Raw genomic sequence first — 26,205 nt, 5'->3', positions numbered from 1 at the left:
CAAGGGCCGCAATAAAGGAGTGTAGTGAAAAGTGCAAACATGTGGTCGGGTCTGTCGTCCATCGTTTATAGTGGTGCCAAAACCCAGGATTGGGGTGCGAGAGACCGGGCCACACGTTGGCACTATATTGCGCCCGTCGACTTACACACTCGGCTGCAGCTTTTCGGCTACAGCCTACGCATATTATCAACAACAACAACAACAGCAACAGGACCCAGTTCATTCTGTTCTAAGCCAGGGAGACGTGATTGGGGATGCCGCACAGGTGCGTCCGTCTCCCCTGCAGCCACGCCGCAGTCCACGCCCCGCCATAGCTTTGCAGTCAAAAACAGGTTGACTGCAGCAACTAAGAGTGAATAGCATTAAACTCTCACTAAATTATATATTTTTCATCTCTGTTCACAAGTTTCTGGATTTCTTTTTCTTTCTAAGACTAAGACTGAACTTTATTTTTCCATGTCTCACATTCTGTTTAACTTGTTGCTCTTTTTAAGAAGTGTTGCAGACTAATGAAGCAGTCTAGTGACAAAAGTTACAAATAGTTGTTTAAAACAGAAATTACTGAATGATTCATTGTGAATGAGTTTATTATCTAAATAAAGTTGCAGCTAGGCTTTTCTGTCATTATTTTGTTTAGATGGGGCGTGAAAATATTTCTTCCTGCCACGTGGGGAATGATGTAAAAAGTTTGAGAACCACTGCGCAGTGCAACAAGTGGCTGGAGATTGCAGCATGAACAAAGTTATTAAGACCATGTGCAATGAAACTGAAAGCAGCCTCTGAAATGGCTGTTTTGAACATGGGTGCTATGTCTGCAACCATAACTGTACAAAACAGTGTCGGTCTGCAACTGAATGGTTTCAATGTGTTAAATACATGCAATCTGTTTGTAATAATCGCAAATCTGTTACACAGAAATTCACATTAAGTATTTATGTTTAAAGTTCAGCCAGAAATTCATGATTTCTGTGATTTAATTGTAAGATGGCATACCGTTTTTAATATGGCAATGGAAGCAGTTGGCAACCAGTTCAGTAGAGTCCCTCAGTGTGTCTAACAATAGGGAACTTATTGTGAGACACGTCACAGACAAATTGCGCTCATTGGTGCAATGTGTTGGCAATCTTTCTGCATTTATAAATCAGACAGTGGCAAAGATTTGCTGCTGATCAGTCTGTCAAAAATGATTGCCCAAAGGTTAAGGGCGTTGCATGTTCAACCTCTGGACAACCAGCTGGTCACCACAACTACTTGCATTCAGTCAGCAAAGGTGAAAAGATTCAGCGCAATCCCTGCTGATTTTTTCTAGTCACAAGGAGGGTCTTATCCTACATTTACTATACACACTATATTTGGTGTGACTGAGCCATAAATGAGTGTTGTGTACCTTGCCATCGACAATTTCTAGCCCCAGTCCATCATTGCCTTGATTACTGACTGCCAAAAGCACTCCACTGGTTCTGCTGGTTCTGAACTCTAGTGCTATGGACACATCCAGACCCACTCTATAGGATGAGACTAGATAAAGACAAAGAGTAATTGTTGGTGAGAAATGGAAGGCACATTTTGTACAAAGACATTCCAATAAGTAAAATTTATTCAGATCAATATCAGCAAAAGAACCAAAATCAGGTCATTGGTAGGTAATTTCTATGCATGTACAACATGACCAGAAAAAAAATAAAATTTAAAAAAAATCCCAGCCTTGTGTTCCCCTTTCATGTACATGCTCTGAGCGTCATCTCACCTGCTTTTAGAAAGCCAGTGCCCTCAAAATAAGTGCCTGTCTCGGTAGCAACGAAGCACCTTCCAACCATATGACTGGATGTGGGCGTGGCCATGTCTAGTTTAAAGTCAATCATGGACTCAGAAGAACCTTGATAGAATGAGAGCAAGTTAATAAAAACATCTTGTATATCAAGCTGTAACAGTGTTCTTCTGAAAAAAAAACCCCCAACAAAACAAAAGAGACATTAAAACCAATATGCACTCATTAAATACAATACAAACCATTACCTGAAACACCTCCTACAGGGCTTCCAGCCACCCTAAGGTCACGAATACATCCATTGATACTATAGAGAATCTTGATGCAGAAAAAAAAAAAGAGTTGATAAAATGACTTTAGTTGAACAAAAATCACTCAAAATCTGACTGATACCAACTTCAGTCCTCGAAAACTGGATAATCATGCTAGAAGTTCTTAATTTTTATAGTGAAATGACACTCAAGTTATTTCAATTAACTGAAAACAACTAAACTGAAAACAAACAAGTGAAGGACCGAATTGAAATAAAAATATGATGGCATGTGTTGACATGCAATGAAAGACTTATTAGCTATTTTTAAACGGTGTGTGTGTGTGTGTGTTTTACCGGTCCTATTCGTTTTGTGGTATAGTTTTGTGGTAATCCGCCAATGTACAAAATCCCCACCACATCTAACAGGTCAGCCTGGCAAAAAGAACACAGTTCATTAATGCAATATTTTGACAGTGCTCACAGTCACTTTGATACACAATTTCTCTATTAGTACAGATAATAAAAGCAATTCTGTCTGTCTGCTTCCTACGTTATTAATTGCTTATTACAATGTGTCTCGGGATGACCATGTCAAGGTGATGTAGCAGAGACAATTGACAAGACTGTTTAACAGCACAAAAATATAAAATTAGAAATGCAAACAGTGAAAACACCCTTTTGCTGAGCCACAGTTTAAAGTCTAAATATGAACAAATATTTCCTCTCCCAATGCAACATGCAAAGAGTCTTTTCTGATGCTTCCTCTGTGATTTTTTCCTTTGTGTTACGTAGTGTTGTAAAACACTTTATTTTGGTTTCCTGTATTGCTGTGTACACCATCTTTGACATAAAGCATTGTGAAACTTTGTGTTAGCCATAGTTTAAGTTCATGATTTACTGAATGACATTATATTGGCAGGATTTTGACTACCTCATTGTGACGATAGAGGGCAGAAACAGGACTTGGGGTCAGTGGTGTAAGTTTTAATTCTAGGTTTCAGTGTTACGGAGTTGGTTCTCTTAGCTTGTACATCACTATGGACACTTACGGATGTATTGATGCTTACAGCTTAGATACTCTGTTTAACCTCTTCATATTTCTGAAATATAGTGTAAGTTTTGAATAAAATACACCGCTGTGCAGCCAGCAGACCTAGCAGCATATGCTGCCAACACCACTTCTTTCACGTAAACGCGCTTGTAGCTAGATATCGAACCCCTAGGTTCACTTATTGTTTGGCAGGACTGCCAGTGTTAAGAAGCTAGATAAGGAATAACACCTTGGATGTATAAACTTCCTTTATTGTACAGGTCCAAGGACCATGCCTGATGTCACTGACAAGTAATGAGTAATGCATGAGAAACTGAGTTTGAGCAAATGACAGCTTTTGCAGGTCATGCATTGTGCTCTGCTACATGTATGAGTTATTCTGAGCACCTTCTTTGGACTTGACATCATTTTTTGGAACCGCCTATTCACAATAAGCGTGGCTCTCTGCCTGTCACGCGTTACACTGATCTAGGAACAAAAACAGAGAGAGAGAGAACAAAAAGGAACATGGTGAAGTAACAGAATCACAAGCATCCGATAGTTTCATCAATGTTGCTTTGGACGTATGAAGACTGACAACTTGTCTTTACATGCTGTGACTTTTCCAATGTGTGCATTGCTGTGTAACACAAATTGTTATTCCTAATAAGGAAAGTGCAGATTTTCTATTATAAACAATTCTTTTAAGAGCTATAAAACAACAAGCAACAGAACTTTTATTCCAGAAACGATAATTGCAGTTAAGCTCCTGAAACAGTAAATATTTTTAATCTTCTCTTAATGTTGCATACAAGATGTCATGCAGATAAAATCCAGACAGGAGATGCTGTTCAAATAATTGAAGAAATGTGTTTAAAAACTTAAGAACTGTTGTACCTTATGCCAGCTCCCATCATTGATGGAGTATGGGACACAGTCAGATATGTTTCCATGGCCAAGATCATAACCCAGACAAACCTGACCATTCTTGATCTTAAAGAATAAAAAAAAAGGGTTTTCATGATAGATGAAGGAGAATAACAAGCAGACATGTAAAACAGAGTACATACAGCTTTAGCCTCTATACAGTTCTACAGCATAGACAGAAATCAAACTGGAAATTTATCAGCTGAAATCTTTTAAGTTGTAAAAGCAGTTCAGAGTGTGTACCTACTGGGCCCAATTTGGAAAACAAACACACAAACTTGAGCACTTTATGGCACATAAATAAGAAGCGGGAGCTGTTCTTCCAGATTAAACATAACTGAAAAGTGTCAAAAGCTTTAACAGGTACAGTAATAAAACAGCAACGTACCCCTTATATCCCTCTATGACATTAAGTCTTAAACTACAAAAATACTACAGGACAAACAACAGTAGAGAAACAACTAAAAGCACGTGATAGGAAATTACATGGTTACCTGTATGGAAACAAAGTCAGCATGGTTGATTCTTGCCATGTAGAAAATAAGACCGGATGACTCCTTTGTCCTCAGCTCAAACTCAATTTTCAGTCTGTGGAGAAAAACCCCACAACAAACAAACACAGGAATACATTGTAGTACAGAACAAGAAAAGGTTTCTGAATTGTCAAGGCAAACAGGATCTGACTAAACTGATGACACACTTGTATTTTTTGTAATTGCACAGATGCAAACCAGAAGAAATAAATAAATGAACTTCTGCATTACTGATTTCTGTTAAGGCTAACTGAAGAGAGGGATTGGAAGAGTTGGTTGTAGAGCTGTGAGGCTCTTTAAATAAAAACACGGAGCATTCTTACTGACAACGCCTGCTCTCTAAAGAAAGATACGTTGGTTTGAACCAAGGACTTAAAATAAGCATCATAGAGAAACTGTATGTGAAGCATCAAAAGCATATTTAAGTCCCTGGGCGTTTATAAATCCACAATAAGAAACTGTGTATAAATGGAGGAAATACAGGACTGTTGCTACTCTACTGGAAGTTGGCATCCACCATATATCCTGGAGTCCTCGTGAAGAACTACTCAAGCATAACAGGAAAAAAACAGATGCATAAATCAATACAACTTGCTAGTTTTTCCAGTGAGTTCACATTTAGAATTTAAGTTAATGAAAGCCATCGCACGACCACATTGTGGCATGTTTCAGGTTTGCAAGAGACCTCAGAACAAAATTCTTGGATAATATTCTGAGATATAAAAGTTGAACTTTTTGGCAAAAGACACTGTTGTGGAGGGAATGTTGTGATTCAGGCTTTGCGACTTAAGCACCTGGATTCCTTGCAATCATTGTGCCTTGTAGCCTGTGACTCTGAAGTTACTGCAGGAGCAGTCCAAAAAGATGACAACCTAAAGCAACCTGAACAACCCAAAGAACAAATGAATAGTTGAAAACTAAAAAATAACGAGTCAAAAAGGCTACTGATACAAAGGACATTACTAAATTCGCGTAAGACAGGAAATCTTAAAGGACTGTGACCAGTTTCTGTTAGCTTAGTCAAACTGTTGGATTGATTGAGATCAGGGCATACAGCATAAGAAATAATGTCTATTATGTCCTTTCACGGTACTATTTCAATATTTCAAACCATATTTTCCACCCCAAAGATTTACATTAGGAATTTTCTTTAGTTCTGCATAGCCTTGATTATAACAAGAAGTGTTTCTAAGGACAAACTGGAGTTTGAAGAGTTCAATATCTGACTCGAGTTTGTGTTTTCTAGCACTGACAGATACACAGAATAATGGATACATGTTGATTTACTTGGACAGCAGGCTGCCCTGCAGCTTAGGGAGCATGTGAAGTAATTAAATGTTACAAGTGTGATTCATAAAACAGTCAAAGACACTGCCTAAGACACAAATCCCTTGTTTGCACAGACCACCAGGACAACAACTAAAACATACTCAGACCTTCGCCTTGTTTGTAGAGTGTGTTTTTAAAAAACAAATCATATTCAGTTTTTTGTTACTGTCAGTTTGCTGTGGACCAGAAGGGTTGTTTTGACGGCTGGTCCAGCCAACATGTTCATTTTTTTAAGACGTCGTTTCTTATACAGTAGATTTTGACCCGGTGTGCACCTGTGTGTTTGTAGGAATCACATCCTGCCAAAACTATCACTCACTTCTGCTTCTCTTTATTTATTTAGAAATGTGCTCCGTACTGCAGATCACACACACACACACACACACACATCTGGGGTTGCTATGTTAACTATGTTACATGTGGTGGGGTTATACTGTAGCTACATCTGTAACTGGGGTGACTAACTTTTACAGTGTTTTCTTTTCAAGCTGCTTCATCCAATTATGTAATTATTCAGAAAACCATTAAGGGCATATCATCTGTAATTATGACATACTTACTATGGTGCTTCAAATGCACACAGTTCTACTTGCATATTACAATTTCTTACTAAGGTGACAATGCCATTGTTACTTTATAATATTTGAATATTTCCTCCCATTGCACATTTTTCTTTACAGTAAATAATTTGCAATAAACTCAAATTGATTTAGATGAATATTTTCATTGCTATTACATCCAAGTTTTAGACAATACTACAAAGGTTTGTCTAATCTATGACAGCTACTGCATAACTCCACTGTAAAAACCTAAATTCCACAAAGCAGCACTGTCTACATGTTAGCCAAGGACCATTAAAAAAAAATAAGTCAAATCCATTATTCATTTGAAAAAGCTCATTTGCTTTGAACGTACTTGTCTCTGACATTGTTGTCATCAAAGGCGAAGCTCATGTGGCTGTTTCTGGTCAATCCAAACTGATAGGCCTTCTCAAGTGCTGTTGGGGCCACAGCTGATGCACATGATTCCTGGAGATTGGGACATAACATGTCAGTTACAGAGACAAGGTCTCACCGAACCGCTTCAATTGGCTCTTGTCAACATGAACCCTAATACCCAGGCAGAACACATGCCAATCACACTAATAGGGTTCTTTCTTCTGATCTGCAAGGGCTTGAAGGGTTGGCAGGTCACGATGAGGCACCAAACACTACTTTACATAAGAGGTTATTGAAAATGGTTGAAAAAGAAAAAAGAAAAAAAATCACTTTAAAGGCACGGCAGGTTTTAGATGGGGTATTTATGATGTAATTTTAAAACTCTGAGTCAATTAAAAATAATCTGATTGTAAAACACAGTATAGTCCAGTATAACATTCTCAGTCTTTTGCACTGCTGCTATGTTATGGACCATGAAACCTATGATGGGTGTATCATCATAGGTAGGTTCAAACCCTTCCAATAAGCCTGTGGTTAAGTGGTTAAGAAAACAGGAGACTGAATTGATAAGCATGACAAGCATCATGTTCTTCATCACATCAAAACAGCTGCTGGCAGAGCATATTTGGTGTTTTACTATAGAACATGGCATTGTTTAATTTTTAGGATCCCTGTGCATGTTTTTATTTCATCTAAACCAGACATCACCACTGTTTTCTCTTGAATTTCTTTAGCTGTGTATTATTTTAGTAACTTATTCAATTAGTGTTTATGTGCTCTGCCTCTTCCCGTACTCTGCAGTTCAGTCAGCAACCACCAGGTGTCATTGTTGTATCTCACACCATCTTATTTTAGGCCTTCCAAGACATTTCTCTTTTCTGCTTGCTTCTATTTAATCCCTCCTCACTCTTATACCTCTTCTCCTTTTCCTCCTTGTCCAAGTCTTTATATTTTCTCTAATTTCACGATGCCCACCTTTCCTCCCATCTGCTGCTTTCATTTTCCCTCCACTCCTGCATACTTTTATCTTGCTTCTTTTCTTTCCTTACTTTATTCCTTCCTTCCATTGTCCTCGCTTTTACAATTACTTTATTTCCCCACAATTATTCCCTCTTCTTTCATATTTTCCTATACTAGCTAGCATAAGATGCAACTGTACTTTGTTACTCTAAAACAATATCTAATTTCACTTTCTCCTTTTTTAAAAAAAAAGATACCTCCTTTATTTTTGTCTACTTGTCTCAAAACTCAAAACATCTGTCTTTTTCCCTCCATAATGCTCATCTTCACTGGTTTATATTTCTTATTCATTTTTTCTTTCTAAGTCTCCTGTAGTATTCTTCGTCCTTTGTGCTCCATCATCTGCTTTACCATCTTTGCCTCTCCTCCCACCCACCCAATTTTCCTTTTTTCCCCTCTCCTCCTGCTATCTGTACCAGCATGTACTGATAAATCCCACTCATTCCACATTCTTTCACCATACATGGTTTTTCTTCTGCTTTGTTCTTCCCAAACTGTACTGATCTTCTATTTCCCTCAACTTTCTCCACTTTTCTACACCTCTTTTTTTGGCTTTTGCTTACCAAACCCTCTGTTCCCATCTTACCCTCCTGTCATTGTCCCCTCTCTCTACTTCTTGCTTTACTTCTTGTCCTTGGCCCTTATCCGTTTCCCTCTATTTTTTCTTATCTTACACTTCTATCTTGTCTCACTTACAGACACCTGAAGTCCTTCCGTTTTGCTTCTACCTCATTTTGTTACCTCGTATCACCTCTAATTGTCTCTCCAGATCTAGACTAGTCTTCTGTTCACACCTCAGTATCTGCTCTTTCCTTTGTTGCCCCCCTAATTTTTTCCCCCTTCCAAAAAGCTTCACCCTCTAGTTTGAGTCTCTCCTCTTTTGAATATACAGTATTGCCTATTAAGTGATAAAGGTACTTTGCCATACTTCAAGTGTGAGTGCGTGACAAAGTTAGCAAGAGAGAGAGGATCTGAGACGACTGAGTGCATGTGTGTCTCAATCTCCAATCCTCTCTTGTTCCCTTTCAAGTGAAGACATTCCCCACACTGTGACCTTGCTTTGTTACAGCTGACACTCACCTCTTATCACTCTGTCCTCATATCCGCTCCTCCTCTTCAACCTCAGTCTTTTTTCCTCTTTCTTATTCTTCCCCTATCTAACAAAAGGCAGACGTCACTTGCTCAGAAGCCCTTTACTTCCCTCTCCTTTCATTCTTCTCCCGCTTCCTCTCCTCCGTCTTTCCATTAAGCCAACAAAAGGGGAGCGCCGCTCTGTTCAGAAAGACTCTCCCTTTTCGTTGCACCTTTTCTCTCTTTCCTCTCATCTGTCTTCTATCCTTTTCCATCCTCCTCTTCTTCCCTTCCCTTCTCTCATCCCTTCTGCGTATTTCCATTAAGCTAACAATGGGAAGACGGTCTTCCATTCAGGTCTTTGGTTGGAGGTCACACCAATAGAAACTGTCCTTTAGCCAGGAATGTATGTATATATATGTGTGTGTCTGTGACGAGTGAAGATGAGCCTGTGTGTGTAGGTAAGAGTTTCCACCACTCTCTATAGTTATAAAGTATATACTGTGCTTACTGTATTTCAGCCACTGGGAAAAAAGTTTTAGGGACCAAGAACTGCAGATTAAAGTGATATACTGCAGCTAGGTCACCTGTTATACCTATGATTGTGAAAATCTGGGATGATAGCTTTACAGGTGTTTAATACATACTATTTATGTGGTAGTTCGCTGCATTCGGGTATGTGTTAAAAACAATGGCACAATCACAGGAGTGAAAATTCCCCTCTACGTCAAACTGTGCAATGTTTAGAGAAAGTGAAGAAATCCCAAGCACAGCAGCAAATTTACAACAGAATGGCCGAAGAAATAATGAACCAAGGTGTTGCAATGACCAGACCTCAATCTGACTGCAATGCTGTGGTGGGACCTTAAGACAGCTGTGCATAAAAGAATGCCTGCAAACCTCAATGAAATGAGGCACTGTTGTAAAGAAGAGTGGGCCAGGATTCCTCCACTACAATGTGAGATACTGTTAAATTCATATAGATAATTATTATTCCAAGGTATTGCTGCAAAAGGTTGTTCTACAAGCTACCGAGTCACGATGCGGTCATTCTTAGTTTTTCACAGGAGTACCCAGAATCCTGTGAACCTTCATTATTTTTTTCCTGTTTATTTAGTTTTTATTATTCATGCCCTCTTTTGTGCCATAAAAACAGAGACATTTCTCAATTTGATTATCTCAGGTCTTTCAGATTTTCCCTGCCACGCTGTCTTTAAATGAACACAAACTGAATCCCAGAGACCACAAAATTGATGGAACACACAAAATAAATACTGAACACTCCCCTCAGTGAATGTCATCTCTTTTGCCAACGAGTTGAAGGCAGTCAACAAGGTTAATTGCAGCTGATAAATTGGTGCCAAACTATAACAGACACCATCGGAATACCAAACAAGTAAGCCCCTCTTCTTCTCAGTACCTAATGTTAAGGGCTCTTGAACAAAGCACTTAACCCTCAGCTGCTCTGGCAGAGGTGGTCAGTCACTGCCAGTTGAGGGCTGTGTTTGCACCAATTTCTCTGCCTGGCCTCAAGTAGCAGACAGATAGAAGAGAACCTAGGGTCAGTCTCATGATAACTTGTTAGCTAGCCTAAGGCCAAAGAAGGAGTGATGCCATGGGTGCAGTAAACACAAGGTTACTCTCCAGTCCACTAAATCTGTGTCTGAAAATAGTTACCAACAACTGTTTAATGTTTCTCTCTCTGAATAGTGTCTGCTAACTAGCGCTTCTAGAAAATAATACAATTTTTATTTCTGAAAGATTAAATCATTTATTTGTCATCTTATCTTTTTTGATATCTTCTGATTAACACAATCTTACACTTGACTTTTCGATTAAAGTCTTAATAATAGCAAACCAGTGCTGAGTTAGTGTGTTTGCATGTGTGTGTATACCACATCTGAGCTGGGTTTCTGTTTATCACTGGACGGTGCTACAGTAGCAGGTGCACGGGTTGCAGCAGCAGGTGGGGAAGGGGGCGTGGCCTCCTGCAAGTCAGCAGTTGGAGAGTCAGAAGGAAGCAGATTAGTGGCAGCCACAGAGCCAGAATGATGACAGAGCAGATGATAATGCCAAAAAGCAATGGTTCCCATTGCTTATTAGACTCTTACCATAGTTTCTTCTAACAGATGAATAGATCAAGAGCTATTTCTAGTTTTTTGTTATTTTTTTTAAAGAAAAAGTCCAATTTTGCAGCTGAAAATATAACCTGTTTAACATTATTAATGTTGCAGCTCATTGTAAATGAAGGAAATTATAGAGCTGAGATTTAAAAAGCTAATTAGAGGTAGTTGTCACATTATCAATCAGAATACAAAGAGAAAAAGAAAAATGCTCAAATTAAAGTCTGAGTTATATTTTTCAGAGGTTCACTGAGGCCTGTGGCCATTATGGAGTCTCTTTGACCTCTAACTTGGTACTCGATGACTATCAGAAGAATCACAAATACAGAAAAAGCCGTGACAGAGAAGTGGAAAGTAAAGAAGCTCTTTTCATTCACGCACATGCTGAGTGTTGTTTTCTGTCAACTGTGATTCAACCTGTGTTTACTTCTTCATTTTGACAATATCTTCTTACTGCTGATGAAAAATTCATGTCACAACCTGTGTGGAGAGCTCCATTGCTTAATCATTTGAAAACAATGTGCTAATAGGCAAAAATGCGCCGTTCAATTTTTAAAAACTGTTGTTTGATAATGAAAACATGTCAATATTTTAACAGTGTTGTATCCAGTACGAGACAAAAATGGCATCAATGATGTTTCCCATAGTATCTGCTGTATACTACATTATGATGTTAATTTAACAGATGTCTCTAGGAGTCAAGAGTCTTAACAAAGCACCAAACAAACAAAGCATGACATATATAAATACACATTAAAAAACCCCTAATAACACTTGTGTAGATGAGAACTCAGAGAACTGTGGCTTTTACAGCCTACAGTCTAAATCATAAAAGCAGATGAATTCTCAGCCCATAAAGCAACAAACCAGAATTATAGCTAAGATAGCAGAGCTCTTTGGCTCTGTGCTTGAAGATCAATGTTCCTTAAGAGGTGTAGTTTAGCAGCTAACTGGGTAACTGATAACCTATGCCTGCTGTAAGCCATATATGTGAAATATATCTTGCCTAACCCGGTGCTAAGAGTGTAAAAATGACTGACTTTACTGCCTGCCAGCTTCTTAGCATAGTGGCTAAATGTTAGCTCAGAGTGTTTGGCTCCTTTGCACTCATAAAGCATTAATTGTATGCACAGTTAGCCTAGCATAACGCCATGGCTCCACTCTGTATGACAGGCTGCCAGGGCTGGCATTTAGTGACTCAAGGCTAAAGGGACTATAAAGAAAAGTTAATGGGCTGTACAACTGCTGTGTGATGAATTGCTAAGCTAACATGGCAGGCCATGGCTGCATTTCATCAGAGGGAGGAAGGGAGTGAGAGTATATTCTGAATAACAGAGTCAGAAAAATAGTACTGCAGCCCTGTAGGACACCTGTACACAGGTGAACGTGTGTATTTTTACTACACTGTGTTCTATGTGCCTAACATGCACATAATTATTTGTTTTTATATTTTGAAAATGTTCCAACAGTCTAAAACAGGCTGACTAAACAAAAACAATGCCCATTACAATTAGTTTAAGGGCATGCTGCTATATTACACTTACAGCAGGAGGACTTGGATGTGGTGAGATGGGGGTTGAGGGCTTTGAATCCTCTTTTTCTTTCTCAAGCTCCTTCTCTTCTGGTAGAGGAGGTGGAGGTGGCGGTGGGGCGAGGTTGGGGCACTGACCAATTTCAGCATTCTCAAAGGAAACAGGCTGAGAGAAATCTGACAAACTGAGAGAGGAACAGGCAGTTAGATGTAAAAATCATGTGCACAACATAATTAAATAAAACTGTACGTATCAAGGTTTGCTATGGTTTATTATTTCAAGCCTTAATTTCATTTTCTTCGCAAAATAAAGTAGATATTTAGTATTTTACATATACAAATAAAACTGCAACTAAGAAATATCAGACTGAAATGACTATCATCACTGTCGCATGCGGTAGATTCCCTGCTGGTGAATAAAAACAACAATCTTGCCTATCTGATGAGCTACTAAACTTGTAAACAGGCCTGACATGCACATAATTTTATGGCTAAATCAATTGAGCATAGTCTTAGATCAGGGAGGCCACAAAACCAAGTTTAGCCCACGATTCCAATACATCAACTGATGCCAGCTGATTCAGTTTATACCCTTCTAAGTATTTATGCATATATTTGTTTCACACAGGGAACATTCTTGAAGTAGCTTTTCGCCTGCCTCCACTTGCTTTTTTCTCTTCAAGGCACTTTGCAACCAGCTTTCACCACGAGCCTCTCATGTCTTTTGTCACTGATCCCTGTTCCATAACATTACTTTAGATGGATATAACATTTTCTTTGACAAAAGTGATTCTGCCTTAGATACAATACCAGCAAAAAACACAGCAAAAGACTAAACAATCCCTGTTAGCCAAAAGCTTAGGCATCAGAATGCTCTAAAAGCTCAACTTACAAGGGTTTTTCCAACTCATGTATCTAAATGATGAGAGCAGATGTGTGAGCAGAGCATTCCCACCCAGGTCTTTTATTTGGATGGGACTGCCAATCAGATCTTTTTGGCTTAAAGCAGGGGTGTCCAACTCCAGGCCTCAAGGGCTGGTGTCCTCCAGGTTTTAGATATCACCCTGGGTCAACACACCTGAATCAAATGATCAGTTCATTACCAGGCCTCTGGAGAACTTTAAGACATGTTGAGGAGGTAATTTAGCAATATAAATCGGCTGTGTTGGATCAAGGACACATCTAAATCCTGCAGGACACCGGCTCTCGAGGCCTGGAGTTGGACACCCCTGGCTTAAAAGGAGGGTGTCCTTAAAGGGAAGAGGTTGTTTCAGACACTGGGTGAACTGACAGACAGGCACGCAGATGTAGGCTTAGAAAAGGTCGGGGTGATAGGGCTGAAATGAAAGGAACGACGCAATCATAAACAGACAAAGATGAGGTAGTGTAATCTGAGTTATGAGCATGTTTATGATGCTGGACAGTTCAATTACTGCTGTTCAGGCAGAAAGAGAGGCTTTATCATCATCAACACCACCAGCACGACCGTGACCTGCTGCAATTGCATTAACTACACTTTAACCTGTCAGTGTATAATGTCTATGGTGATCATTAAGGCAGTAAGTACTGTGTTTAAATATGTATCAAACAGGTTTAACAGGAAAATCTTAAACATAACGTAAAGCAATGGGGATAGTGAATTAGTACTTTCGCCCATGTGTGACCTCAACATCGTAGGAGACAGAAGCTTTTCTAGTGTCAGATCCACATCTACAGTATGATTCACACTGTTTGTATCAACATTTTTTAAAAGCCAACTTAAAAACAAGTCTCCAACCTAAACTAGCATTTCAATAAACTGCTGTTAATCATCTTAAAAAAGCTCTGCTGTTCAACTGAAGATCATGCCTGCATCAAATAAATGTGTAGAAAACAAATCTGTTCAGTTATATCTGACAGAGTGACAAAGTTTAACATACACAGCATTGATCATGAGGTTCCATATGCATCCTTTGAAGGGGATGTTGGCTCTGTTGGAGGTCTGCTCTACTTCTGCGGGAATACCACCAAGGAAGATACGCTGCAAGTTCAATGGCTGGTCATTGGGAAGCACGCCCTGCATCCTGGCTTCATCGTCCACCTGGATGGCAAAAGATCTTTTGGAAAACAAAGAAAAAACCCAAAATGAGGAAATGGATTATAACACACAATAAAACATCTTCAACAGGAGTTTGTTACTTTCTAAGAAAGCAAACGCTAACCTGCCAGCTAGCCTCTCTATGCGGAGTGTGTGCTCTCTGCCATCATTCAGCGTGCCTTGTTCAGGTCGTCTGGTGGCTTGTCGCCGATTGTGGCTGCCGGTAGACACAACGACTTCCAGCGAACCTCTGGTCAGCATGACTGAGAGGTAGGGCTGCCAGAGTTGGAGATAAACTTTATTAACAGGGTTAACATGAACATTCAAACTAACACTAGGAGACAGAATATGGTAAAGTGTAAGTAAATTTGCATAAGTGACTGCAAAAGGACTTTATTTTTTAAATTCAGTACATTCAGTCCAGTGAAATATATCAGAAACTTTATTTTGATGAGTAGAAAATGACATGAAAATGTAGGCGTTTGATTACAGATTATTTCCTAAAAACACACAGGGGAACTGCAACAACAACAATCTTTTTTTAGCTTCTAATCCATTTATGTTGTTTTAAAGAAGACACACACACACAAAAAAATTAAATGCACATTCGGTTGTAACTCTATGTCCATATTGCGCAAAAAGGGAAAGAAAGGGCATTGGATGAAACGGACAGAAAAAGAAAAACGGGAGGAAAAACAGAGTGAGGATTAGAGCAGAGAAAGGGTAGGGGGAATGAGGAGGTGAATGCGGGGAGATATATGGTATATAGAGAGAAATTGGGGGGAAATAAGCAAGATAAAGGAAGACGAGGGGAGTGGGGAGGAAAGGATAACAAGAGATGAGAGGAACAGAGAGGACAGGATAATAGGGGGAAGAGATGAGAGGGCAGAGAGCAAAACAGCAAGCACGATAGAGATGGCGAGAGAGAGAAAGAGTGAGACAGACAGAGAGGTGCTAGAGAGCAGTGGTGCAGGGTCAGGCTAATTTGAATTTTAATTCACTGTGTGCCAGAGGGCGAAGTGGGAGACAATTTACCACCTGAAAATGGAATTTCAATTTGAGGTCGGGGACAAATTGAACTGAGATGTAGCTACAACATGGCTCTCGCCGCGCCATCTCACACTCGTACATGGGTACAAAAGCACACACGCGCGTACACACACACACTCATGCAGACTCACACACAGGCGCATTTTACAAGAATGTGCACAAATACAACATTCATGCAAAACATGGTATGCTTTTCTGCATTTCTCATTCTATATCTTCACTTTAGAGTGTAAAGCTGAAGCAGGTAGAACTGTGCAGTCCATATCTTTCAGGTCAGGCCTATTCAATATGTTTTTCACATTTTATGAGACAATCTAATGTCTTAATTAAAAACAAAAAGTAATATCTCAAGGCAGTCGAAACTAGTGCAATGATCCAGTGGATAAGAAGGAAAGAAAGAGTTTTGATCTCCAGTTTGTATAAAGAAAATTCTCTCTGTTGTTTTGAATGAGTGAGGAACTCTTAGATGTACCTCAAAACTGTCATCATCATTTTACCTGCTCTCCTCCCTCTGTGCATATGCTGACTTTTCCCATAGACTGTATATAAAAGATGGAGATAGCACACATGCACAATCTTTAGCATTGCCAACATGGGGAAATTCTTCAAGTTAAAAAAGGACTTCATAAAAGTCTAAGCAAAAAAAAAAAAAAAAAAAAAAAAAAATGATACTGTTCACTATATCCTCAGTAAACACATTCATGGTAAGTTTATACTCTCAATCACTACTCGTGAGAAATATTGAATGTACAATTATAGTTCAATTTAGAATAAATCTGGTAAAAAAACAAACAAAACAAAACTATTATTTAGGAGTGTGGCTATATTTTGACCGACAGGTTGCAACAGTACAGTTCTGCAGGGCTATCAAGTTTTCATTTTAACCCTTTAAGACTGGTTGGAGCGGGCACGCTCTGTTTTGCGTTATTTTCGGTTTTCCCGCAGTATATAAAAATTGGTGTATCTCAAAAATAAAACTATGAAGACAGTCAAAATAAATTTCCTGTGGTGGGAAACTATTTTGTGCAACTTTTTTGTATTTAAAATTTTGAGGGATAAACCTCTTAAATTTCTCTAACTAGAAATATATGTAAAAAAAAATAAATTTTGTAGTTTATTGGACTTTTTTGCAATTTATGTAGTTACTATGGACTTAATGCATACATATTATTAAAATTTGGGATATGACGGTTGTATTGATGTATAGCAACTTGAAATGCTCCCAAAAATGACACTACAGCAAGTAAAAATATAAGTTCTGGCGGACTTGGTTCTATGGTAGGTCTTAAAGGGTTAAAGTGGCCGGTGGCTAAAATGCTTTACAAATATTCGGTCACATCATGGTGGTCTCCATCTTTTACCTACAGGTGATGGTTTGTTTTTCTTTCTTTATTGGCCAGCTTAAAAACAATCTACTGTTTTTCATCTTCCATAAGATGTTCTTATTCTTCCACCTCTTTTCTTCTTACCTCTCCTCTGTGCCCGTTCTTTCATTTTTTTGCTCCCAGCTCTTTCCATTTTTTCAATTTTGTTCTCTCCCACAGCAGACTATCCTCCCCATCATCTCATTTCCTTTCTTTTTAGCTTTGTTCTTACTTCTCTATCCTTACTTTCACCTCTAAATCTCTCTCCTCCATCCCTCCATCCTTTGTCTCCTGTCCCCTTCTCTCTCTGTCCCTCTCTAAAACAGCCATTAGTCAGGGCCAAGTTGAGTTGATGGTGTTTTTAACCTCGCTTAACCTTTCTCCACACACGCACGCACAGAGGTGCACACATACACACAAATGCTGTGCCTGCCAGCATAGTTAGTAAAAATAGATTTATGTGCCTAACAACCAGTGATGATGGATAAGCTAGAGGTAACCCTCTGTCCTCTCTACCTCTCTCGCACACAAAAACACCGACACGCATTTAAATTTGCGCGTGAGTGCCATCCTCACACCTGATATGACACACAAACCCCTTACGTGCACATACAAACACACAGATGCAAATATGACATGCTGCCCATAGTGTTTTCAGGGGAGTTAAAATAATGGATTTAATTATTTAGCACTGGCTAGGGTTGACAGGCATGTGTGCACATGTGTGTGTGCACGTGGAAAAAAAAGTGTTTTTAGCTGTGAAACAATCTAATCAGTGTAGTTGCCAACAGAGTCAAATCTCATTAATATGCACTCATGGAAACTTAATTCACTTACAGAAAAGTTGCTTGTGTGACTGTGTGGACGCACTGGCAAAGTCAGCTAAAAGCTAAGATCGCCACTATACAATGAACAGCCACAACAGCTACTAAAGGTGTGTATAAGTCTTTGCACATCTATGGGTGTGTATAAGTAAGAGTGTGCATTTTGGAAAACAACAATCCCATTAGCTCAGTTGCCAAAAACTGCAAATCTCATTAATATGCACTTATGTAACTGCCATTCACTTAGGCAAACAAGACAGCATTTGGGTCCAAACTGTGCATGGTGAACCCACCTCTCCTGACTGTCTTCTCTTCCTCTTGGACTTTGAAAGGCTTGTGGAGCGGGCCTGGATTGGAAAGATATTCAGAACAATGTTATTGTGCACAGATTCTTCTACTAAGGTCTTAGTTTTCTGATACTGCCTTGGTAGCACTTTCTAATAATGTCACACTATTAAGCATTAGTAAGGTATTAGGAAGTGTATATACATATGCATATATACACTTATTCATTCATATATGATGAATTAAGCACTTAATAGTGTGGCATTATCATAAAGTGCTATCATTACCTTATGGTACAGTTACACTGGATTACACACTTGAGTAATGCTATTACTCAAGTGAGTCACTTGAGTCCACCTTGACCTGACTGAAATCACTCACACAGATTGGCAAATTTTTGCCATAAATTTATAGACGCAAACAGTTTGCGATCAATTTGTAGCTCAGCTGCTCTGCAACATTTTGTATTACAATTTCAATGCAAACGGTCACAATAGTTTTGGCTTTGCTGTTTTCCATAGTGTGACTGTAAAAGGGGCAGATGTGCAAGAAACTTAACCAGAAAAAACTGAGCTTGCATTACGAGGTTTTTAATAGAAACCATATTATTAGACAACAGGCACGCTGGCAAATTTTGTCACTACACAGCAAGCATTGTTTTAACCCTTTAAAGTCAAATGGATATTTAAACAATGGTTATTCATGGTGAAAAATGTTTCTTTAGCACAAATACAAAGATGGACTGAAACAATATACCAAACAATTTTTGTATTTTGTTTCACTTCCATACTACATAAATTCTATATATGTACTATATAATCCTATTTTGCTGCTGTGCGAGTCTTCTATATCCTTTGTGTAAAGCGTGACATGGTAATGTTTTCAACAAAATCCTAGTTAAGTTGATTTTGTCTGCATTCTTACTTTTTTGCATATTTATTACAGTATAGCAATATTTTGTAGACTCATGATTTTTGTAACAATTTTTAAAATATTTTCTGAAAAAAATAATGAACACAAACTGGTGACAATAGAGAGAGATTTGAGTGATTAGTGGTGAATGAATATTTATGTTCAAATGTAGCTACTTTCCATATTACACAGTTTCCCCACCCACGAGAAATATCTTACAACTATAACAGAATGAGGAATTTGATCAGATAAAATAAAGCACAGTTAAGATTTAAGAAGTATATTGTATTGGAGTGACTCAGTGAGTAAAACAGATGGACCAAATAAAACTAATAAAATAACAACAACCTTCTGTCTGTTTGGTGACCCTCCGCCTACTGCCAGCAGTATGGTCCCAGTGTCTTCTAGAGTGCTGAATGACAGGCTGATCTCTGTGTCAACGGCCAGCGATAGACCACTCAGCTCCATGTATCCTGGCTTAGAGAAACTGACTGTGTGCAGGTTCTGCGAACAAAGAAGAAACAGTTTCACTTGATATGTATTTTAATTTAAGTACGTCAATGGACAGATCAGTTATTTAGTTCAGCACTGTTCATCATACCTACAATGCAGAAGTCAAACAGAAAAGAGTGAAAACGACTACACAAGTCTGAATGTAGTTGATCAAATCTATATGACTTTTTGATATTTCAGTCAAGGTTTTTCAAAGAACAGCAATGCATTTTAGTGGCACACTGTTTCACACAGACTTTCTGGTGCATCATCATCCAGCTTTCCTTTTGTTACAGTAGTTGTAAAAATGAAATTCTCCCCCTCTTTTTAACATGCCTACCCATGTGGTTTTATTACTTTAAGGACTTTTTTTTTTTAAACAACCACTACTTGCCTAGATCTAACCTTAACCTGACTTTATACTATGCTTAAACTAGTCTTTATCTTAAATCATTCACATTAGACTTGCTTTTTTCCAAAAGACAAAGGTCCCCAGCCTGTGACCTCCTCTCTACCACCACCACACACAGAAAACAAGAGAAAGACCTTCAGTATTCTTCTTCAACATTCCCCGGGCCTTGATACGCTTTGGCTGCATTTTTTTGAAGTATGAATAGCACTAGTCATGGTGAAAACCTTGCATGGCTGTTGAAAGCTCCATGAGTGTGTTTGCATAATAGGCTTGAAAGATTAAAATATATAAAGCAATTTAAGAAGTGTGTATATTCTTACAAATGCACTGATTAATACATAGTTTGTGTGTGTGAGAGGAGCATGAATATGAAAACGGTATTGCAGATTAAACACGTCTTTGCCTTTTTACTTTATTCTTTGTGGGGAAACCATCTTCCTACATAAAGAAGCAACCGAGCGAAAGGCAAATAAGAATGAAAGTGACATGCGCTGTTGAAAAAAAAAAAAAAGCTGAAGAATTGTAAGGTCATCCAATTAACAGATTTTAATGCCTTTTCAGATTCCCCATTTACTGGATGTTATGTTAATTATATGTACGTATTCACCGACCTGACGCATTCACACATCTCTATATATGAAGCAAATCTAAAATATGTAATACTGTAACCAAAGGGTCTGCAATCATGCGGGATGTTTCATAAAAGTTCACTTACCTCTACATTACATCCTTTAGTGACACCAGTATAATCTGAGCTGCTCAGAAGGTTATATGGCGTTCTGGAGATTTCAATGTCCCGGAGACAGCCCGCATACCTCTTCAGAATGACCTCTGACCTATATAAAGGGTAAGACAGTTTTACTTTGGAGTATTCAATAATCATAATAATGGTCAATCTGCTCTTGTAGAAGTGAAGCAGCATACAAAAATGGCTGAATTACTGCAGCAGTGAATTTGCAAGCAGATTGATGCCTAAACATCAACAAGAATAATCTGAATATGTCGTTTGTCCATACAAATGCACTGGGATATTTTTTTTTATATTACTCATTTCAAGATAACTGATTATCTGTTATTCAAGAGAAGGTTTATAAAAAATATCCAGCATATGATAATCCTTGTCAACAACTGCAATAAACATTCTTTTAGCAGCATAATTCACTTTTTTTAAGTTACCTATCAATCTAAAAAATGTCAGGAAGTAGATAACAAACATCTAAATCTACTGAATATGCCAATAAAATATGGAAGGGAGTTATACATAGGAGTTATTCCACCAAAACGTTGTTGAACAAACGGCAAATTCAGATTAACAAAGGATAGAAAAAGTGATTTCTGAGAGTCCAGCCAACAAAGAAACGTACATTCAGTGTGGGCTGCACAGCATTATCAGCAGAGTCAGCCTCATGCACAGCTCAATAGTGAATACAGTTTTTTTATTGTGCTTGATTATAAAATTTATTTATTTATTCATTCATTCATTCATTTACCTGGCTGCAATGCTGTTAAGAAGGAACATGACATTCAAGCATTAGCAAACACACAAGCATATGGTAAACATGTTAACATTCTTAAACTAACTTGCCATCTTTACTTTGATCATTGAACTGGTCAAGTTCCTTTTTAATGTTTATGTCAATTAATTCACTCTGCTATGAGGTTTGATAGCTAGTGTCAGCTGACTCAGGTGCAGGAGGAGGGGAGGAGCTAAACTAAGTTGATTGAAGAAATCCTGCCAGTGAGTAGGTTACCCCGGTTACAGGCTCAAAGTTAAAGTTAACTATCAGAACAGAAAATATGGCGTTTCTCTCATCTCAGGGTTAACAAACTCGGATATGTTGGAGTGGAGGTTTGGTCTGTTACTACTTTAACTGCCCCAAAGTGTCAAAATAAGTTTCCCATGAGGAAACTATATGAATTAAGGCAAATGAAACATTCAAAAATATTAAAGAGCATTTCTGTAAATCAAATGCAAAACAATATGCAGCTCTCACACAGAATATCATGTAAGCTTTTATAAACTGAACCAACGTAAATTACTTTTTGCGTACCTGTAATTTCCAATCGTTGGCAGACCTCCAAAATAGATTTTCTGGTGCTCCTTAAGATTCAGACCAGTAGCTGACCCCAGAGATGTGGCCACAATCTTTTCCTCGTCACTGCTGTCGATGTCTACTATGGACACCGTGGCTTTGTTAAGAGTTGAAGATACATTATTAGCAACAGAACATAGAGAGATTGTATATGTATAATTTATCCGTTCCATTGATTCACAGCACAGGTTATATAAGAAGGCTTACAGTGTTTCTTGTTCCTCGACATGGTGAGGGATTTCCAGTGGCCATCATTATGGCGCTTAGATGAGTTGGCACTGCCGACTCCAGATCCAAGGTCAAAGTTAACCTTCACTTTACCCTCTGACAGCTCCAGAGACACGAAGTCCTTCTGCAGAGAGCATCAAACAGGGAGAGACTGCTGTGACACTCAAATTCAGTACAAATCAATAACAGCACGAGTCTGAAAAGATAGGATTTAACGACACAGTGTAAAATATACTGCAAAGGGTCCCAATATGGACTAGACTGGAAAAAAGGGTTAAAATTATTTTATCAATTAATCAAATCTTGACTGCTCAATAAAACAGCAGATTTTGGACACTATTCTTAATGTCACATAAAGAGAACTGTAATGTTTTCTTTTTAATTTTCATAAGACAATAAAGCAGTAAGAGCTTAACACCTGTTTGATTGTTTGATGTACTTTTTAAAGTATTTGTACTGTCTAAATTTAAAAAAAAAAAAAAAAAAAAAAAAAAAAAAAGCGCCTCACAACTTACAAAATAAACTAAAATATCTCCCATCATCACCCCCAGTATTAATCATGGATTTAATACCATATTAAACACATACCATGTCTTCAGCAGCCATGTACATGAGCAGAGCATCAGAGGAGAACGTGCGGAACTTGAAAGTGATGGTGGAGACATTTGGGTTCCACCTGGTGGGTCGTCCCACTGCAGCGTAGCCTTCTCCATCCAGTTGAACGGTCCCTTCACCGTGGGAACGCTGGGGGCTATAAAAAAAAAAAGACCAATTTACAACTGCTTTGTTTCCTGTCCAACTGCCTGAGTTTGAAAGGTCGAAAATAATTAAATGCAAAGTAGGCGAGACAATGAAACGCTCACTTGAATATTAGACAAACCAGAATATCTGCAAAAGATGGCTGGTGTTATAAATAAATCTCAGTTCCTGTATAAAATGTTCTTTACATATGATTACGAATACAACTGGGCGTAATAACAAGACTACTCTATCAACATCAGTAAGGAAGAATAAAATAATTAACTTCTAATTAAATTGTGACTGTATACCTGACGACACATCCCTTACAGTCTCCCTCTCTCTCTCTGTAGTTCCACAGTCCGATAGGTTTACCATCCAGGAAGGTCTCCCCCATGCAGCCTGTGAAAGTTGTTGTTCTTACTGTCTCTGCCTTCTAAAAGACAAACAGGAAAAAAAATAATGAGAAAACACAGCAGGAAGACAGATTCTTCATGTTTTGAGACAGACAGACAGGCACCTTGACAGAGCCGAATATCCCTCCCACAAACAGGTAGGCGTTCTGGTCTACATCCAAGATGGTGAAGGCCGTGGGCGAGTTGGCACTGGCTGGGGTCGGCATCATACCAGCCATAGAGCCTTCCAGAGGATATACTGATATGGTACCATTCAACCCATTGCTGTATTGAGAGAATGAGAAGAGGGTTTGTTGTCTTTTTGCTTGGCATTCTGTACTCCCTGGAAGAGATTTGTTATGACTGAAGCCATTTGGAATCAGTTTTTATAAACTCTTGGTGCTAAAGACGAATGATAGAAACAGAGTGTGGAGCCAGTTTTGTTGCAGTGAAAACTCTGAGATGTATGGCAAAATCAGCCGGCCTTGGAGTTTAAAGTCAAGATTTCTACATTGTGTAGGGGAACACTTAAGACAGATAGTCTGTGTGATTCCACTGGAAGACACCTTTGGGAAATTTCTCAGATGGAAATACATGGTGCAAATGGGCCATCTCCTTTGTGGGAATTGGCCTGATGTTAGACGGTCTTGCATAAAACATCGCTGCAGCTTTCACAGAGAAAACTAGTTTGTTAGATTACACTGTATCTATGCAATGATGTGCCACAGGCTGACATCCTGCAATCTCTTGATTTCCCAAAACAGTGCGTTTTCCACAGTAGCATGAATGAGAAGATGTCCTGAGGTAACTGTTGGTTTATTTCTGCAACAACTGTTGGTTACAACTGTTGCTTGTGGTTAGATTGGATCACAGACAAAAAAAAAATATAAAGAAATGTATAAAAATAATTAGCTATATACATCTATACAGATATGTATAGATAAGTACAGTAACTTTCTTTTGTTATACCCCTTTCTTGTAAACTCACTTTGTGATTGTGTGCGGGTGTACGCATGTTTTCTTATTATTGTCTTCTCAAAACTCCTGAAATATAAGATGTAACATCAGTTTTTAAACCATCTGTGTTAAAGGTACAGCACATTTCCATACACATGAATGAGTGCGCACTTCTTACCGAGACGCCTCGATCCTGTGCCAGTTTCCATCATGGATGGTGTGATGGGGATATTCGACCCTCCCCACACCTGAACCCACATCCCAAAGGAAATTCACCTTCCCCTTGCGCATCTCCAATGCCAAGAAATCAACCTGAGACAAAGTAGACACACGCTGAATAAACTGCAAAAAAATCATTATTGTGATTTATTTTAGGTTAAGGTTACTGTGTTTAGTGCTGATTTATCCGCTTAGGAAGATGAATACAGATACTGATTTTGTAATTGTGGGTAATGCACATGAATAAGTTGACAGTTTATGAAACATTCAAAATACTTGGAGAAAACTCGAGATATATAGTGTTCAGGGTCATGGTGATTCTGAAGCATATCCCAGGTGTCACAGGGTGAGAGGTAGGGAAAACCATTTATGCTCATATTCATACCTATGGCCAGTTTTCACCTATTCACCAGTTGTTCTAACATGGTAATAGGAAGTCAGAATACCCAGAAGGAACCCTGACAGTGATAGGGAGAATATGCAAACCTCACACAGGAAGACCCCAGCAAATTGGTGGATTCAAACCCACGACCCTCCTGCTTTGAGGTGACACTGCTAACCACTTTTTTTTTTAACAAAAGGGTTTGGAGGACTGTAAATGTAGTTTAAAGGTTGTAATTTTATTGCAAGAATGTATTTTTTAAATTTAATAATAAATCTTAGGCATTCTTCCAATTTATCCAAAACCTTTTCCAGATGCTGCCAGTGTAATCAGATTCTCTATAGTTTTGTATGCTTTATAAACATCTGCATTGTTCTCAGATTTAGGCTTTAATTCAAACAATTTATTCAAAGTGATCATCAGACCACACAAATCTCAGAGGTTACACCTCTCACCTTTGTGAATGTGGAATCATTTATCTACTACAATTCTGCAAATAACAAAGTAATGTGCAGTGGTAATATTTATACCGCTTTTTGTTTAGAACTGGACAATCAACAATCATGCTTTAGCTCCTTAACAAGCTGGGATCTGTGGTGAAGCCAGTAAAGGTACCCATGTTAAAATGATTTACAAGAGAAATAGCATGTAAGCTTGAAGTTAAGCATGGTAAGACCACAGTATGCCAGTGAAATTGAGCAACTTGTTTCGACCACAAAATAGCTGGCATGTGCAGCAAGCAGCTACAGAGTTAAACTATGAGCAACTGAAGCAACTACCTACATAACATTGTTGGAAATGTCCTAGCATAGAGTGACCTATGAAACCAGAGCCTATAATGTCCATTAGTGGCAAACTGTAAGGTAAAAAAGTGATGGGCAGTGGCTTTACTTTTCCCTCGATACAGGTGTCTTTTATACACAGTCCATGCTTTTAAGATGACAGAATGCAGGAGTTATGCAGCAGAGAATTATAATTCATATATTATTATGCGCAATTAGAGATTATCAGGGGGTCACATTTGAAGACACAAATGACACGCATACACAGACACACAAGTGCATGCACTAATCTTTCTGGTCTCCCCAGGGTAATGCCGATTATTCATTAGTAGAGATCACGGGGCAGCATCGTTACTATTCAACTAGTATTACACGCCATTAGAAAAATGTAAGAGGCGTGCATGCACACACACAAAATTACTATACAAACTAAATTATTCACCATCAGAAAATAGTAGAGACACACAAACAC

At 38.5% G+C, this 26,205-nt stretch overlaps 1 protein-coding gene across 10 annotated transcripts in view; it reads right to left on the bottom strand.

Moving 5' to 3' along the window:
• The window catches only part of lama2 (laminin, alpha 2), a 204,217-nt gene that overhangs the window by 2,374 nt on the left and 175,638 nt on the right, over positions 1-26,205 (bottom strand). For 5 of the 10 annotated variants that reach the window (XM_019345953.2, XM_019345948.2, XM_019345949.2 and 2 more), the window contains 22 exons: positions 24,529-24,662; positions 23,519-23,678; positions 23,310-23,434; positions 22,849-23,011; positions 22,240-22,384; positions 21,991-22,129; positions 21,430-21,441; positions 20,655-20,775; positions 19,384-19,539; positions 18,132-18,185; positions 14,725-14,876; positions 14,443-14,619; positions 12,537-12,708; positions 10,765-10,857; positions 6,756-6,868; positions 4,473-4,566; positions 3,949-4,044; positions 3,460-3,540; positions 2,376-2,453; positions 2,017-2,086; positions 1,748-1,876; positions 1,388-1,518 (listed from right to left, as the gene is read on the bottom strand). In XM_019345953.2, the coding sequence (XP_019201498.1) occupies positions 1,388-1,518; positions 1,748-1,876; positions 2,017-2,086; positions 2,376-2,453; positions 3,460-3,540; positions 3,949-4,044; positions 4,473-4,566; positions 6,756-6,868; positions 10,765-10,857; positions 12,537-12,708; positions 14,443-14,619; positions 14,725-14,876; positions 18,132-18,185; positions 19,384-19,539; positions 20,655-20,775; positions 21,430-21,441; positions 21,991-22,129; positions 22,240-22,384; positions 22,849-23,011; positions 23,310-23,434; positions 23,519-23,678; positions 24,529-24,662 (2,595 nt within the window). The remainder of the gene's footprint in view (positions 1-1,387; positions 1,519-1,747; positions 1,877-2,016; positions 2,087-2,375; positions 2,454-3,459; positions 3,541-3,948; positions 4,045-4,472; positions 4,567-6,755; positions 6,869-10,764; positions 10,858-12,536; positions 12,709-14,442; positions 14,620-14,724; positions 14,877-18,131; positions 18,186-19,383; positions 19,540-20,654; positions 20,776-21,429; positions 21,442-21,990; positions 22,130-22,239; positions 22,385-22,848; positions 23,012-23,309; positions 23,435-23,518; positions 23,679-24,528; positions 24,663-26,205) is intronic. The other 5 variants (XM_019345950.2, XM_019345951.2, XM_019345956.2 and 2 more) reach the window with 2 other exon arrangements.

Source organism: Oreochromis niloticus, linkage group LG15 (assembly GCF_001858045.2).
Source record: "Oreochromis niloticus isolate F11D_XX linkage group LG15, O_niloticus_UMD_NMBU, whole genome shotgun sequence".
NCBI classification, from domain to species: Eukaryota; Metazoa; Chordata; class Actinopteri; order Cichliformes; family Cichlidae; genus Oreochromis; species Oreochromis niloticus.
This window is presented reverse-complemented; position numbering and strand designations above follow the sequence as displayed.